Consider the following 16,693-nt stretch of genomic DNA (forward strand, 5'->3'; position numbering starts at 1 on the left):
TAGTTGTAAGCTAATCTTAAAGTAAAACTTTTAGGGGCACCCGGGTGGCTCAGCTGGTTAAGTGGGTGGCTCAGCTGGTTAAGCGACTACTCTTGGTTTCCGTTCAGGTCATGATCTCATGGTTCGTGAGTTCGAGCCCCACATCAGGCTCTGTGCTGACAGTGCAGAACCTGCTTGGGATTCATTCTCTCTCTCTCTCTCTCTCTCTCTCTCTCTCTCTCTCTCTTTCTCTCTTTCTGCCTCTCCCCTGCTCTTTCACTCACTCTCAAAATAAGTAAATAAATAAAGAAAAAAAAAAGTAAAACTTTCATTCTTACCAAGTGTTTACTAAGTCTATGTATTTATTCCAGTTTCTGATTCTGTATTTCAAATAGAACAACTTTTGGGGTGCCTGGGTGGCTCAGTCAGTTAAGCTTCCAACTCTTGATTTCGGCTCAGGTCATGATCTCACGGTCATGAGGCCAAGCCCCGCGTCAGGCTCTGTGCTGGGTGTGGAGCCTGCTTAAGATTGTCTTAGGAGTGCATGTGTGCTCTCCCTCTCTCAAAAGTAAATAAATAAGTAGAACTTTTGTGGCTTTTTTTTTTTGGTGATACATGGTGACAAATGATGCTGTGAGTTTCATTTTATGATGGCCCTTTTTTTTTCTTAATGTTTATTTGTCTTAGAGAGAGAGAGAGAGAGAGAGAGAGAGAGACAGAGGGAGAAGAGCATGTGAGCAGGGCAGAGAGAGGAGATAGAGAGTCCCAAGCAGGCTCCGAGCTGTCATGCAGAGCCCGACTCAAGGCTTGAACCTGCGAACTGTGAGATCATGACCCAAGCTGAAATCAGGAATTGGACACTCAACTGACTGAGCCACCCAGGCACCCCTATGATGGCTCTTTTTAATCTAAAATACCCTTCTGCCATTTTTGTCCTATGACATTATTATTATTTATTTGTTTAAAAAATTTTTTTCATGTTTATTTATTTTTGAAGGAGAGAGAAACAGCATGAGCAGGGGAGGAGGAGGGGCAGAGAGAGTGGGAGGCACAGAATTCAAAGCATGCTCCAGGCTCCAAGCTGTCAGCACAGAGCCCGACACAGGGCTCGAACTCCCCAACTGCGAAGTCATGACCTGAGCAGAAGTCGGATGCTTAACCGACTGAGCCACCCAGGTGCCCCGATTTATTTATTTATTTTAACATTTATTTATTTTTGAGAGACGGAGACAGAGTGCAAGTTGGGGAGGGGCAGAGAGAGAGGGAGACACAGAATCCCAAGCAGGTTTCAGGCTCTGAGCAGTCCACACAGAGCCTGATGCGGTGCTTGAACCCCTGGACCATGAGATCATGACCTGAGCCGAAGTCGGATGCTCAACCGACTGAGCCACCCAGACACCTCTCATTTATTTATTTTGAGAGCAACCAGGACAGCTGTCCTGGAAAATGCCCCAAATTCTGGATTTGTTCTCACTCTTCTTCATTATTTCATTTAACTTATTCTCTCATTTGTATTTCTTGTAAGCTAAAGGCTTGACTAGATTCATGTTCAACATTTTCAATGAGCCGAGCCACTAACCTTATGAGTAGGATGCAAACAGTAGCAGCATTCGCCTTAGTGTTGGCTTCAGGAGGGAGGGGGATGGTGCATACAGAGCACAGTACAAGTCAGCTGCAGCTGCTACTGTTTCTGCTACCCGTTATCTGGTTCTGTTACGGGATTATCTCAGCCCAGTCAGATGCCTGTTTAAAAAGCCGCAAGGTAACTGTGTTGTATTTCTTTCGAACTACATGAAATGGATGAACGATACCTCATCAGCAATTCAGAAACCCGAAAGTTTTTAAATAACTTACTTGGTGGCAAAATCCGATCTTGCCTAAATTCATTTGGCAGCAAAATCTGAACTGAATTGACATGAGGCTGAAATATTAATATGTTTGAGTATGGAGTATTGCCCCAGGTTCCACACGTAATGTTACAAAATACGCATCATATTACCTTTCTTAAAGTGGAAGTAATTCTGAATTCTGGAACATATCTGGCACCAAGGGTTTCAGATAAATAACCGTGGACCTTTGATTTCAAAATGTTTTTAAAGAACCTGTCATTCTGGGGCACCCAGGTGGCTCCATCAGCTGAGCGTCCAACTCTTGGTTTTGGTTTGGGTCATGATCTAACGGTTCGTGGGTTCGAACCTCTGCTGTCAGTACAGAGCCCACTTGGATTCTCTCTGCCTTTCTCTCTGTCTCTCTCTGCCCCTCCCCCACTAGCTCTCTTTGTCTCTCAAAATAAGTAAATAAACTTCAAAATAAATAAATAAGTAAATAGATAGATAGATAGATAGATAGAACCTGTCATTCCAACATCTTTCCACTGGGTTTTTGTACCTGGCACTAGCAGTAATCAATACCAATAACAATAGATAACCCATTGTTGAGTATTCACTGTGTACCTTACACTTCATTTAGTTATTTTTAAACTTAAATAATTCTAAAGTTAGATACCATTCTCATTTTACAAATGGGGAATCGGAAGTTCAGAAACACAAAGTAATGTGCCCTGGGTCACATAGCTTACCAAAGACGCGTGGTTTGACTGTAGGCCCGTCTTACCCCAAAGTCATTCCAGGATACCATACTGCCTCTCAGGTAAGCCAGTCATACCTCTTCCTATTAGTAGATTTTGATTATTTTGTTGATGTTTGAGGTAGAATATTTAAATTAAATATTTAGTTTGGGATTTTTTAATAAATCCTAGGATTTCTGATTACTGTGGTTCAGTATATGTCAGAGAAGGTTTTCTGATGCATGTAAGAAAACATTTACAAAGAATGTGTTGCCAAACTTAATTCACTTTTTTTTTTTTTTTAACGTTTTTATTTATTTTTGGGACAGAGAGAGACAGAGCATGAATGGGGGAGGGGCAGAGAGAGAGGGAGACACAGAATCGGAAACAGGCTCCAGGCTCTGAGCCATCAGCCCAGAGCCTGACGCGGGGCTCGAACTCACGGACCGCGAGATCGTGACCTGGCTGAAGTCGGACGCCTAACCGACTGCGCCACCCAGGCGCCCCCTTAATTCACTTTTTGTACACAGTTGGCGCTTGCTAAATTTTTCCTCAATTGTACGTTTGACTTAATTGTACATTTGCTCTTATTACCATCCTGAACTCTTAACTTTCAGAAGAGCTCACAGGCCTCTCAAAAGTGAGTTGGACGTGGGTTTGAGCCCCGCATCAGGCTCTGTGCTGACAGCTTGGAGCCCAGAGCCCGCTTTGGATTCTGTGTCTCCCTCTCTCTCTGTTCATCGCCCCCCCCGTCCCCGCCCTGCCACTCTCTCTCTCTCTCTCTCTCCCTCTCTCTCTCAAAAATAAATAAACATTAAAAAATTTTTTTAATTCAAAAGTGAGTTGGAAAGCCTGGATTTTCCTATTTTACAAGGAAAACTGCAGCCCCACCCTGATGCCCAACCCTCCAAAAAGTATGTTTTGCTAGTGCTTTTGAAGTTTTTTCTAAGCTTTTTATGATTGTCAAGACATGACACTATCTAAATAATGACATGATTCATTAGGAACAATTTTATAATCATTAAAATCTGGCAATTAAAATCACAAATCTAGTAATGAATAATCATGTAGGCAATAATCTATCACAGCTCTTCCCCTAAAATAGCAGTTGGTGCTCATTAACTTTAAAGCTTTTGCTTCTCCCAGAAGGAATAAACTTTATTACTTTTCTAGAAAAATATTGCTAATTATAATAAAAATCTTAAGTTACTTTTTTCCACATTGGTTTTGAAATAGCGTCTCAGCCTTCATTACAGATCACAGGGTATTCACTGCACATGCTTTCAGTAAGAACTTCCGGTTATAAATCTTCCTGAATCTGTTGGCGAATGATATACCAGTGATTGTCTTTGATAAAGTGGGCCAAGGACAAAAGTGAGGGTTGAATCAGGCAAGGGCAGCAATCAGATTAGCATTTTTTATTGTGTCTTATTAGCATTAACACTGAGTAGATTGTTTTTATTAACCAGTATGTCCCATAGTGTACTATGTAGGTATGTGTGTAAGGGCTGTGTTTTTTTATCATTATTTGCTTTTGAAAAAAGATACTATTATATGTATATCAGACAGAACAGTTCATGATAACAGCCTTCAACTATTGTTATAAAAATAACAGGTTTCCATTCCCTGAAATTTTTATAGTAATATCATTAACTATTAGAATCATTTCTTAACTGTGTATATATATAGCTTAGGTGAAAACATAAATTACATGGAAAGTTGCAGAAGTATTTCATACAGGTGCCTTATTGATTTGTTATTTTTGTAACACTGGAAACAGCCACAGTAGATGTGACGTTGACCCTGCTTTTCCCCTGGACCTTTTTGGCCTGCTCCCTCTCATTATTGTGATGACAGCCATATCCTGATTGTAAATACTCAAGAGACGCTCCAATCCAGCGTTAAAAACGTTGAGCGCTTCCTCCCCGAAGAATGTAGCATTTCAAGAGAAAATAGGCCTCCCTCTGACACTAGTAAATTCTGAAGGTGTGTGACAAATCAGGGGCCAGAAAAGAGACTACAGATTGTCCAAGGGGTTCTGCCTTCTCGGTGAATCCCTGTTCCTGTCCAACACAAGAACAAATCCTATGTTCAAATACAAAGTATTACAATAAGCTTGGATGTAGTGAAGTCTATTCTAGATGGGAATGAAAGAATAAAGAGCTAGAGATGTAGCTAAGGATTAAACCATGGGAAATATCTCAGGCTATTTGAGGAGACGTATTTTGAGAAGATGGGCAGGAATAGTTGGTTCTTAGGGTATTGGTTTCTTCCATTTTCTTTACTTCTTTCTTTTCCTTCCTTCCCTCCCTCCCTCCCTCCCTTTGTGTGCTTTACACAAATGACACAAAATTTTATTAGAGGCCATTGAAAGTCTTATGAGAAAATGGTGAATTTTAACTAAAATTTTATATTATCAAAATTAAGCAGTGTTGGGGCACCTGGGTGGCTCAGTCCGTTGGGTGTCTGATTTCAGCTTCGATCATGATCTCATCATTCATGAGTTCAAGCCCCGTGTTGGGCTCTGACAGCTCAGAGCCTGGATCCTGCTTTGGATTCTGTGTCTCCATCTCTCTCTTCCCTCTCCTGCTCATTCTCTGTCTCTCTGTCTCTCTCTCTCTCTCAAAAATAAATAAACAGTAAAGAAATTTTTTTAAAAAGTAAGCATCGTTTAGTGTTTATGTATAGAAACTAGCAAAAAATGGTATTTTCAAATTTGCTATTAAGTTCCATCTCAATTGTCCATTAAATAGTCATGAATAAAATACCATGTTTTTGTTTTCAACTTTTTACTTTTATAAATAATGCTCAACAAACATTTATGTACATTTATCTCAACGCACTTTGCTGATTTTTTTCCAAAGGATTAACTTTTAGAAGCCAACTGACTAGTTTAGGAGTGATGTGTATTTTCAAGGCTGTTGAAATGTGTTGTACAGTATCTGTAACCAATTTTTATTACCAGCAGCCATGTATAACAGTGCCTGTTTCCTATACTCTCACCAACATTTAGTATTTTTAACATTTATGAGTAGCCAGTATTTCATTGTGTTTATATTAGTATATAGTTTGTAAATAGAATACACATGTTAGCATATGTAGTTTGTGTGCATGTATATGTGTGTGTTATTTTTATAGTAAGTTTGATACTCATAAAATGCTATCATTGTTTTCATTTCAATCTTTTGTAAGGTTAAATGTTTTAAAATTTTTACTTAGTATTTTATGAATTGCCTAGTTATTTTAGTCCCCTATTTTTTATTTAAGAAACTTTTCCTTTTAGTTTATGATAGTATGTGAGATGTCAGTATTATCCCATCATATGTTGTAAATGTATTTTTTTCCCAGTTTAAGGAAAAGTAACTTTTTTTTTTTAAGGTTTTTTTTGTTTTTTTTTGTTTTTTTTTTTTTTTTAGGGGCACCTGGGTGGCTCAATCGGATGAGTGCCCAACTTCGGCCCAGGTCATGATCTCATAGCTCATGGGTTCGAACCCTGTGTTGGGCTCTGTGCTGACAGCTTAGAGCCAGGAGCTCACTTTGGATTCTATGTCTCTGTCTCTATCCACCCCTCCCCTGCTTACTTGCTCTCTCGCTCTCTCTCTCAAAAATAAATAAACACTAAAAAAAGAATCTTAAAAACAATTTTTTTTCATGTTTATTTATTTTTGAGAGAGAGGTAGGACAGAGGATCCAAAGTGGGCTCTGCACTGAGAGCACTACGTGGGGCTCGAACTCATGAATGGTGAGATCATGACCTGAGCCGAAGCCAGATGCTTAACCAAGCCTGAGCCACCCAGGCACCCCAAGAAAAAGTAACTTTTTAAAAGAAAAATTGACTACTTGTATTACTTTATTTTATCTTATTTTGAGAGAGAGAGAGAGCATGCGGGAGGGAGGGAGAGAGAGAGAGAGAGAGAGAGAGAGAGAGAGAAGCTTAAGCAGGCTCCACACTCAGTGTGGAGCCAGACACGGGGCTCGGTCCCACAACCCTGGGATTACGAACTGAACAGAATTCAAGAGTCGGATGCTCAACTGACTGAGCCACCCAGAAGCCCCAACAACTTGGATAGTTTTATTTTTTTTAATTAAAAAAAAAAATTTTTTTTTAACGTTGTATTTATTCTTTTTTTTTTTTTTTTTTTCCAACGTTTATTTATTTTTGGGACAGAGAGAGACAGAGCATGAACGGGGGAGGGGCAGAGAGAGAGGGAACACAGAATCGGAAACAGGCTCCAGGCTCTGAGCCATCAGCCCAGAGCCCGACGCGGGGCTCGAACTCCCGGACCGCGAGATCGTGACCTGGCTGAAGTCGGACGCTTAACCGACTGAGCCACCCAGGTGCCCCAACCTGGATAATTTTAAATTTAAAGAGGGCTATGGGCTATATGATCATTATGTGAACAATAATTGTTTTTCTCCTTTTTTAGGTTTTCTTTTTACCATTAAGTAATACCATCCTCAGCTGTTTTAAAGATAATTCCATCTTCGCCTGGGAATGTGATACTCTTTCTTGCAAATATCAACTGCCAGCTCCACCTGAAAGCTCTAGTGTATTATACAAAGTGTTTGCCGTGACCAGGTAATGTGCATTTTACCTTTTTATTAAGTTTTTTGGGGGGTTTTTTGTTTGTTTTTTTGTTTTTGTAATCTCTACACCCAACATGGAGCTCAAACTCATGACCCTGAGATAAAGACTCACACGCTCCTTTGACTTAGCTCCTCCTCCCCCACAACACTGAGAATTTTTAAGAAATCTAGCTTCCAGTAAAATTTTACAAATTTTCATCCTGTTTTCATTATCTTACGGTCATATGAGAAAAGTTTCCTTCAAACTGACATATGAGCTGTAAAACTTTTTACTGTATTGTGGCAAATTTCAAATCTACAGAAAAATATAAAAATACATGAAGCCCTAATTAGAGTATTCTTTTTATATTTTTTATTTACAAAAATTTTTTTTTTTTTTTTTTTTAAATCAAGAGGATTTTTTTTTTTAATTTTTTTTTTCAACGTTTTTTTTTTTATTTTATTTTTGGGACAGAGAGAGACAGAGCATGAACAGGGGAGGGGCAGAGAGAGAGGGAGACACAGAATTGGAAACAGGCTCCAGGCTCTGAGCCATCAGCCCAGAGCCCGACGCGGGGCTCGAACTCGCGGACCACGAGATCGTGACCTGGCTGAAGTCGGACGCTCAACCGACTGCGCCACCCAGGCGCCCCACAAAAATTTTTTTTTAATGTTTATTTATTTTTGAGAGAGAGAGAGACAGAGCACGAGTGGGGAAGGGACAGAGAGAGAGGGAAACACAGAATCGGAAGCAGGCTCCAGGCTCTGAGCTGTCAGCACAGAGTCCGACGTGGGGCTCGAACTCACAGACTGTGAGATCATGACCTGAGCCGAAGTCAGACGCTTAACCGACTGAGCCACCCAGGTGCCCCCCCTAACTAGAGTATTCTTATTAGTTGTAATAATCAACTAATAGCCACCTCTATTTTATCTGTAACTCCACCCATTACTGCCTCCTGCTACCTACCTCGTTGCCTTAAAGCAAAGCCCATGCATATCATTTTATCCGTAAGTATTCCAGTGTGTATCTCTAAAGGAAAGAGTCCTTTTCGAACATAACCGTAGTACTATTACCACTTTTCTCCCCCAAGTTTTTATTTAAATTTCAGTTAGTTAACCTATTACCACACTTTTAAAAATGAATAATTTCTTAATAGTCTCACGTATCTAATCTTTGTTCAAATCAGGAATCAAGGTTCACACAGTGTCTTGGTTAATATATCTCTTTTTAAATTTTTTCTTTGCAGCTTATTTAAGGAACTGGTCATTTGTCCTATAGCATTCTCTGTATTTCCAGATTTTCTTTTTGCATCCCTGTGGTGGTGTTTTAATGTGACCCTCTCTCATCTGTATTTCCTGTAAACTGCTTACACCTATATTTTTTGTAAATTGGAGGCTTGGTCTGATTCAGGCTTGATTTGGGGGCAAGAAGCATGATAGGTGGTTTGTGTACTTTCATCAGGAGGAACGTTTCTCTTGTGATATTAGTGGTCATCGATGGTCATGACCTAGATCCAGTATTGCATTTGAGGTTAGCAAAATGGTGCTATGCTCATTCTGTCATTCCTTCTTCCCTTATTAACCAGAATCTTTCTAAAGAAAAAACTTCCTCTCGTTAACTCTCTGGTTACTTTATAGGTTGTAATGAAATGCGGGATAAATGCTTAATTTCCCTTCTTTTAAAAAAAATTGTTATGAAAAATAATGAATTGTTCATTGGCCTCTTCCCAAGGTAGCCAGTGAAGGCTTTTGCCCTTAATCTTTGTGAATGAATGGATTTAAATAGTAACTGTGATTTAATCCATTAACATTATTCTTAGTGATGCTGCAGTTCTCTCATTGTTGACCACTGGGATCCTCTTCAAGTTGGCTTTGAACCCTTTTGATACAACTCCAGTTGTTTGTTTTGAAAGCTCTCATTGTTTCTAATCTAACAAAATGCTCCAGGCTTATCTTGTATATTTTCTGTCCCAAACCTGGTATCAGCCACTTTTCTAAAGAGCCTGGGTTTGTTTTTTGTTTTTTTCTTAAGTTTATTTATTTATTTTGAGAGAGAGCATGAGCAGGGGAGTGGGGGGGGGAGGGAGGGAGAGAGAATCCAAAGCAGGCTCTGGGCTGTGAGCCCCACATGGGGCTCGATCCCACAAACCATGAGATGATGACCTGTGCTGAAATCGAGTCCAACCCCTAACCCACAGAGCCACCCAGGTGCCCCAAACCTGGTTTCATTTGTGTGGGTAATGATATTTCAAGACCCAGTCTGGATGCTAGGGGACACTCCTTGTGACTGATTTGGTCAATGTCTCTAGGCCTTTTCAGTGGAAAGTGCTAGAAAATACATATTATTTCCTCATTTGCTCTTACCCACTTCTAAGTCATGAGTAAATCCCATCAATTCCACCAAATTATATCTTGAATTGGTCTGATCTTTTGTGCATTGCCACAGTATCACCTACCTCCAACTATCCTAGTCTCTTTCAGGTTCCTGTAATAGTCTCCTTATTTGGTCTCAGTGTTTTCAATTTTATTTCCTAAAGTCTGTCTCTACATAGCAGATAGAGTGGTCTTTTTAAACCATTAGTCAAATAAGTCAAATCATGTCATTTCCCTGTTGAACTCCCTTGAAAGGCTTTCCCTGATATTTAGAATAAAATCCAAACTTCCCATAATATTCCTGAGACCTCTGTTATCTGGCCTTCGTCTCCCTCTCCTTTGTCCTATTTCCTTTCCCTAACATGGTTAGGACCACACTTGAGTGAGGCTTCTTACTCTTCCTTAGGTACAAGCTTATTCCTTTCTCACACTGTGCACTGCAGTCTGAAATACCGACCAGCATGGAATTCTTCCTCCAAATCATCCCGTGACTGGCTCATTCACATTTTTTAAATGTTTTTTTAATGTTTATTTATTTTTGAGAGAGCATAAGCAGGAGAGGGCCAGAGAGCAGGACAGAGAATCTGAAGTGGGCTCTGTGCTCACAGCAGAGAGCCCAATGCAGGGCTCAAACTCATGAACCTTGATCTCATGATCTGAGTCGAAGTCAGACATTTAACCAGCTGAGCCACCCAGGTGCCCCTGGCTCATTCATTTTTTAGGGAGTAGACCTTTCTCCTTTCCCAGCTCTGTAACTCCCATCTCATTGTATAGTTCTTTATAGAACTTATCAGCTGAGATCGAGTTCATTTATTTGTTTGCCTTTCTTTTGACTGAAAATCCCCAAGATCAGGAATCTTCCCTGCCTTGTTCACCATTGTGTCCCTGGTGACCGAAATGATACCTGGCTTGTATTAGACACTACAAGTCCTTGGTGAATGAATGGGCAACAGCCTTGCAAGTTAATACAGCTTATTCTTTTTGTACCTTTCTAAAAGTAGCTTTCTTTGAGCAGGAAAAAAAGCTTGGGCTTCTTGAGTTTTCGTGTAGCGGTGTTGTACCAGTTCAGTATAGTCATGTGTGAAATGTAGGAAGTTGGAGGGTGTTAACTTTGAGATTATGCTATAAAAGATAAATGTTACTCAGAAATTCTCAATCAAGTCATCGAACAAACATGTTAAGCTGGTGTCTTAATACAATAGGTAAAAAAATATATGCTATAAACCTGAGCTTTCCTATGTGGTAGCTACTGGGTGCATGAACTACTTCATAAAAATTAAATATGGGGTACCTGGGTGGCTCAGTCAGTTAAACCTCTGACTCTTCATCTCGGCTTAGGTCATGATCTCACGGTTTGTGAGATCAAGCCCTGCAACTGGCCCTGCACTGACAGCCCAGAGCCTGCTTGGGAGTCTCTCTTTCCCTCTCTTTCTGCCCCTCCCCTGCTTGTGCTCTCTCAGTCTCCCTCTCAAAATAAATAAACTTTAAAAAATAAGTAAATAAAATTAAGAATTTATTTCTTCAGAAGCATTAGCTACATTTCAAGTTCTCATTCACATGTGGCCAGTAGTGACCATATTGAGCAGTGTAGATACAGAATATTTCTATCATGTTGGATCATACTGGACATTGCTACCATAAGCAATTCACATTAGGGGTGCCTGGGTGCCTCAGTCGGTTAGGCGTGTGATTTTGGCTCAGGTCATGATCTCACGGTTCGTGAGTTCGAGCCCAGGTTGGGCTCTGTGCTGACAGCTCAGAGCCTGGAGCCTACTTCGGATACTATGTCTCTCTCTCTCTCTCTGTGCCCCTCTCCTGCTTACACTGTCTGTCTCTCTCTCTCTCTCTCTCTCTCAAAAATAAATATTAAAAAAAATTTAAAAACTATTCACGTAGTCCTAATTTCTCACCTTTTGTTATACAGAGATGGTCGAATCCTGGCTGCTGGGGGTAAATCAAATCACCTTCACTTGTGGTGCTTGGAAGCTAAACAGCTATTTAGAATTATTCAGATGCCTACTAAAGTTCGAGCCATTCGCCATCTAGAATTTCTTCCTGATAGTTTTGATGCTGGTTCTAATCAGGTTAGTAATATAAATAAATGTAGGACATTATACTTTCTGAGAAAGAGCATATCAATTTCTGAACTATATTAATAGCTCTCCTAGTTAACTTGTACCCTGGTTGTTACAAAGACTTGAAATTGCTGATATTGCGAAGAGTCTAAAATTGAAAAAGTTTTAAAATATTAGGTTTTGTGTATTACTGACAATTTAACCTTTTTCTAAAATCTATATACTTTAAATTTATGTCATACTTTATGACTTACAGGGTGTTTTAACATATTATTTTCTATTTGCACACAGGCATGGAAGGTACTCTCTCCGTTACATAGACTGACATTAAAGCTTAAAAACATTAAGGGACTTGTCAACATTCCTATTAATTATAAAGATTAAAAAGGAGGAGCTAAGATTAAAATTTTTCTCCTTGTTGGGGTGCCTGGGTGGCTCAGTCGGTTGAGCGTCCGACTTCAGCTCAGGTCACGATCTCGCGGTCCGTGAGTTAGAGCCCCGCGTCAGGCTCTGGGCTGATGGCTCAGAGCCTGGAGCCCACTTCCGATTCTGTGTCTCCCTCTCTCTCTGCCCCTCCCCCGTTCATGCTCTGTCTTTCTCTGTCTCAAAAATAAACATAAACATTAAAAAAAAATTTTAAAAAAATAAAATTTTTCTCCTTGTTGTACTGTGTTCTACCTACCATAACTGGTTGCCTTAGTTTTATGAAACATGTTTTCTTTGTATCTTGCCTTAATTTGCAAAGTACTTCCCCCTCTACACAGCATTTAAACATTTTTTTTCTTTGCTTATGTATTTTATTTTATCTTTTTCATCTTTTTTTTTTAAGTAGGCTCCATGCCCAACATGGGGCTTGAACTCATGACCCTGAGATCAAGTATCACATGCTCTACTGCCTGAACCAGCCAGATGCCCCCACACCATTTTTCTTTTTAATGGTTGAGTAGTTAAACCTTAACGTTCTTATTTTAAATTGACTATTTTGAGTCTTGTACTTTAACAAGTTATATATAACTCATGACCCTGCGATTCAGAGTTGCATGCTCTACTGACTGAGCCAGGTGGCTGCCTCCAACTTAAGTTTTTGAATAGATAATGCATTCCCAAGGTGGAAAACATAAAAAAAAAGACAGTCAAGTGAAATCTCTTCTTTTCCATTTGTCCAGTTATTCTCCATAACTGCTACTGTTATAATAGTCCACTGTTTCTGCCACTTTTTTTTCCTAAAGTTTATTTATTTATTTTGAGAGAGAGCAAGCGAGCACAAGCAGGGAGAGAAAGAGACAGAAACCAAACGGGCTCTGCACTGTCCACACAGAGGACGCAGGGCTCAATCTCATGAACTGCCCTTCTGCCATATAAAAAATGCAGCTTTGCACATTGCTTTTCTTCACTTTTTTTGTTTTTTTTGTTTTTGTTTTCTTCACTGCCCTCGAAGATGGTTTATTCTATGTCAGTACAAAGCTTCTTTTTTTTTTTTTTTTTTTAACAGCTGCATAGTATTTTATAGGTTTTTAACCAGTCCTTTGTTATTGGGCACCTAACTTGTTTTTAGTCCTTCTTTATTACAAATAACGCTGCACCAGGGTAGCCTGGGGCTGGCTCAGTTGGAAGAGCATGCTACTGTTGGCCTCAAGGTCATGAGTTCAGGCCCCACATTGGGTATAAAGATTGCCTGAGTTAGTGAGTGAGTAAATAAATAGAATAACTGAATAACTTTTTGCATGTACCATTTCATACATCCTGTCTGTAGGATAAAATCCCAGAGCTGAAGCAGTGGTTCTCAGAATCAGGTACATCTGTAACTTTGAGAGATCTTGCCAAATTGCCCCCCAGAGAGGTTGCATCAGCTGTGGATGAGGGGGTTTCCCACAACCAACTGTCGTCTTCCATATAACAAGTGACATGAGCATTTCATGCAGTCACATGGTGGCACTGCTTACCAGCCAGCGGCACTGGGAAAAGAGCCTGTGCATAGATCAGGCAGTAGAGGAGTTTATTGTGTATTTGCTTATGCTTTTTTAGTACATGTTTTTAATTTTTCAAATTGTGTGACTTAAGACTAAATTTTTCCCCTTAAAAGACTAGTTTCCTTCTTACCCTTCTACTGTCTGTGCAGCCCACAGACTTTCTTTCTTCCCCCAAATGTTTGTTACCACTGCCCAGAGCTGGGTGCATGAGGGACAGATGCCAGTTCTCATCAAGCTGTGGGTGTGGTGAGCGAGAGCAAGCCCTCCCCTCCTTGCCTCTGACGACCAGTGTGGAGGTCCAGGTGAAGGGCTGGCTGATCATTTGCCATAGTCTCCCAGCACGGGCACCTTACTGGTTTTGGTCAGAGCCAGGCTTACCTGGACCTGAATAGGGCAAATCTACATGAGCCATAATTAGCAATTTTGAAATATATGATGGCCCTTTGTGAATATAATCTCTGTCTGTCCTCCCCTCAAAACAAAAACAACCAAACCCCGTATATAAATACATACATACGTGTACATGTAAGTGTGTATAGTTTGACTTTCAGAGAGTTGACTTTTTAAAAAATTGATGTATAATTGGCATAAAAGATTAGCTTCATGATGATTCGATTTTTTTTTTATAAGTATACTTTGTATACTCCTTTAATGTTTATTTATTTTTGAGACAGAGAGACAGAGCATGAATGGGGGAGGGTCAGAGAGAGGGAGACACAGAATCCGAAAGCAGGCTTCAGGCTCCGGGCTGTTAGCACAGAGCCCAACGTGAGGCTCGAACTCACAGACCACGAGATCATGACCTGAGCCGAAGTCGGCCGCTCAACCGACTGAGCCACCCAGGCGCCCCATGATGATTCGATATTTTGATTGCGAAATTGCGATATTCGATCATTTCGATTGTGAAATGATCTCTATAATAAGTCTAGTTAACATCTGAGACATTTGACTTTTTTAAGTGTTTTTTATTTATTATGAGAGAAAGACCGAGAGAGAGCGAGTGGGGTAGGGGCAAAGAGAGGGAGAGAGAGAATCCCAAGCAGGCTTCACGCCGTCAGAACAGAGCCTGATTCAGGGCTCGATCCCACAGCCACGAGATCATGACCTGAGCCAAAATCAAGAGTTGGATGCTTAACTGACTGAGCCACCCAGGTGCCCCAAGAGACATTTGACTTTTAAATGTGTTTTGGGGGGGCCTGCATGACTCAGTCATTTGAGCATCTGACTCTTGATTTCAGCTCAGGTCATGATCCCGGGTCAGGGGATGGAGCGCCATGTCTAGCTCTGCACTGAGCGTGCAGCCTACTTAAGATTCTCTTTCTCCCTCTGCTTCTCTACCCTGCTTGGGCATTCTCTCTTTCTCTCTTAGGAAGGAAGGCAGGGAGGCAGGGAGGAAGGGAGGGAGGTTAAAATAAGTATGTTTTTGGAACTCATATTATTTCTCTCTACTCTTAGGTTCTTGGAGTGCTAAGTCAAGATGGTATCATGAGATTTGTTAATATACAGACTTGCAAACTTCTCTTTGAAATTGGGAGCCTTGATGAAGGAATTAGCTCATCAGTAATTAGTCCACATGGACGGTACATTGCATCCATTATGGAAAATGGAAGTCTGAACATATATTCAGTTCAAGCTCTAACACAAGAAATAAATAAGGTATGTTTTCAAGTAAACAACATCAAGTTTTTTTAAGATTTAAATGTTGTATCATCAAAAATAAAATCTTTATGCTCCGGTTTTCTAAATTCAGATTATCCTGGATTGCTTATTCATACTTCTGGGTATGTATGTGTGTGTGTGTATACACACACACACACACACACACACACACACATATATACATACATATATGTATACATACATGAATAATGAGGATTGACTCTATACATTTACAAACAGAAAAAAAGACTGGGAAAATACACACTTCAGAATCATCTGAGAAAAGAGACTGATTCTCAACTGTTTGCTTATCTGTATCTTTTTTTTTTTTTTTTAATTTTTTAAATCCAGATTATCCTGGATTTATAATCCTCATTATTCATGGATTCTTTAAATGTGAACTTGCCACTGCTAAAAATATACTTGCAACTCAAATCCGTACTTGGTGCCTATTCACAGGGATTCGTTTGTGCACAGCAGTGCAAACCGTGGGCTGCCCGTCGTGCAGGCTCCCAGCTGAGGCCAGACAGGGCAGCGCGTGGCCTTCTTACTTCAGCTCCCGTGACAAGTGTCCTTTCCGTGGTCTAGTTAGTGCTGCATTCTTTAGTTTTGTGCTTTTTGTTGTTGATTTTGCTCTTTTAAATGGCCCCCAGACATAATGCTCAAGTGCTGTCTAACATTCCTAAGCATAAGAAGGTTGTGATAAACCTAATTCAGGTACAAGTTATAGTGCTGTTGGCATGAGTTCAATACTAGTGAATCAACAATATAGATGAAAGAAGTGTTTTTAAATGGGCACCTGGGTGGCTCAGTTGGTTGAGCATCTGACTCTGGCTCAGGTCATGATCTCGCAGTTCATGAGTTCAAGCCCCATGTCAGGCTCACTACTGTCAACTTGTCAGCGTGGAGCCCGCTTAGGATCCTCTGTCCCCCTCTCTGTGTCCCTCCCCTGCTTGCGCTCTCCTAAAAATAAATATTTTTTAAAAAGTGTTGCTAAACAGAAACACACACTAAACATAGTTATATGTTGATTGGTTGACATATTGTCATCTCTGGCTCACAGGGACCTAACTATTTCTCCTAGGAGCAATGATTCAGTATTCACTAACTTGGTATTTGCAGCTTCTTTATAGAACAGAACTACCATGAATAGTGAGGATCTACTCTGTGTGTGTGTGTGTGTGTGTGTGTGTGTGTGTGTGTACGTGTGTGTGCATGCACATGACATGCATACATTTTCTTCAACCATATGGAGTTATACTCTACTGTTCTTGTAAACTTTAAACATTTTAATAACATATTATTTGCTCTTAGAGTTTTCAGCTTAGCTGAATTTTACAAAAGCTAGGGAAATGTTACTAATGGAAGCAGGGAAAGATCTGAGAAAAATCAGAATAAGTCATTGACTTCCTCTCTGGTATTTGTTAAGCATTCAATTAAGATCATATTGACCAGAAAACTAACCTATAATAGAAGTAGGAAATCTTTTTTTTTTTTTTTCTTTT

At 40.1% G+C, this 16,693-nt stretch overlaps 1 protein-coding gene across 4 annotated transcripts in view; it reads left to right on the forward strand.

Moving 5' to 3' along the window:
- Positions 1–16,693, forward strand: part of TBC1D31 (TBC1 domain family member 31) — a 77,219-nt gene that overhangs the window by 14,782 nt on the left and 45,744 nt on the right. For all 4 annotated transcript variants that reach the window (XM_043601685.1, XM_043601686.1, XM_043601687.1 and 1 more), the window contains 3 exons: positions 6,973–7,124; positions 11,409–11,568; positions 14,985–15,185. In XM_043601685.1, the coding sequence (XP_043457620.1) occupies positions 6,973–7,124; positions 11,409–11,568; positions 14,985–15,185 (513 nt within the window). The remainder of the gene's footprint in view (positions 1–6,972; positions 7,125–11,408; positions 11,569–14,984; positions 15,186–16,693) is intronic.

This window comes from Prionailurus bengalensis, chromosome F2, assembly GCF_016509475.1.
Source record: "Prionailurus bengalensis isolate Pbe53 chromosome F2, Fcat_Pben_1.1_paternal_pri, whole genome shotgun sequence".
NCBI lineage: Eukaryota > Metazoa > Chordata > Mammalia > Carnivora > Felidae > Prionailurus > Prionailurus bengalensis.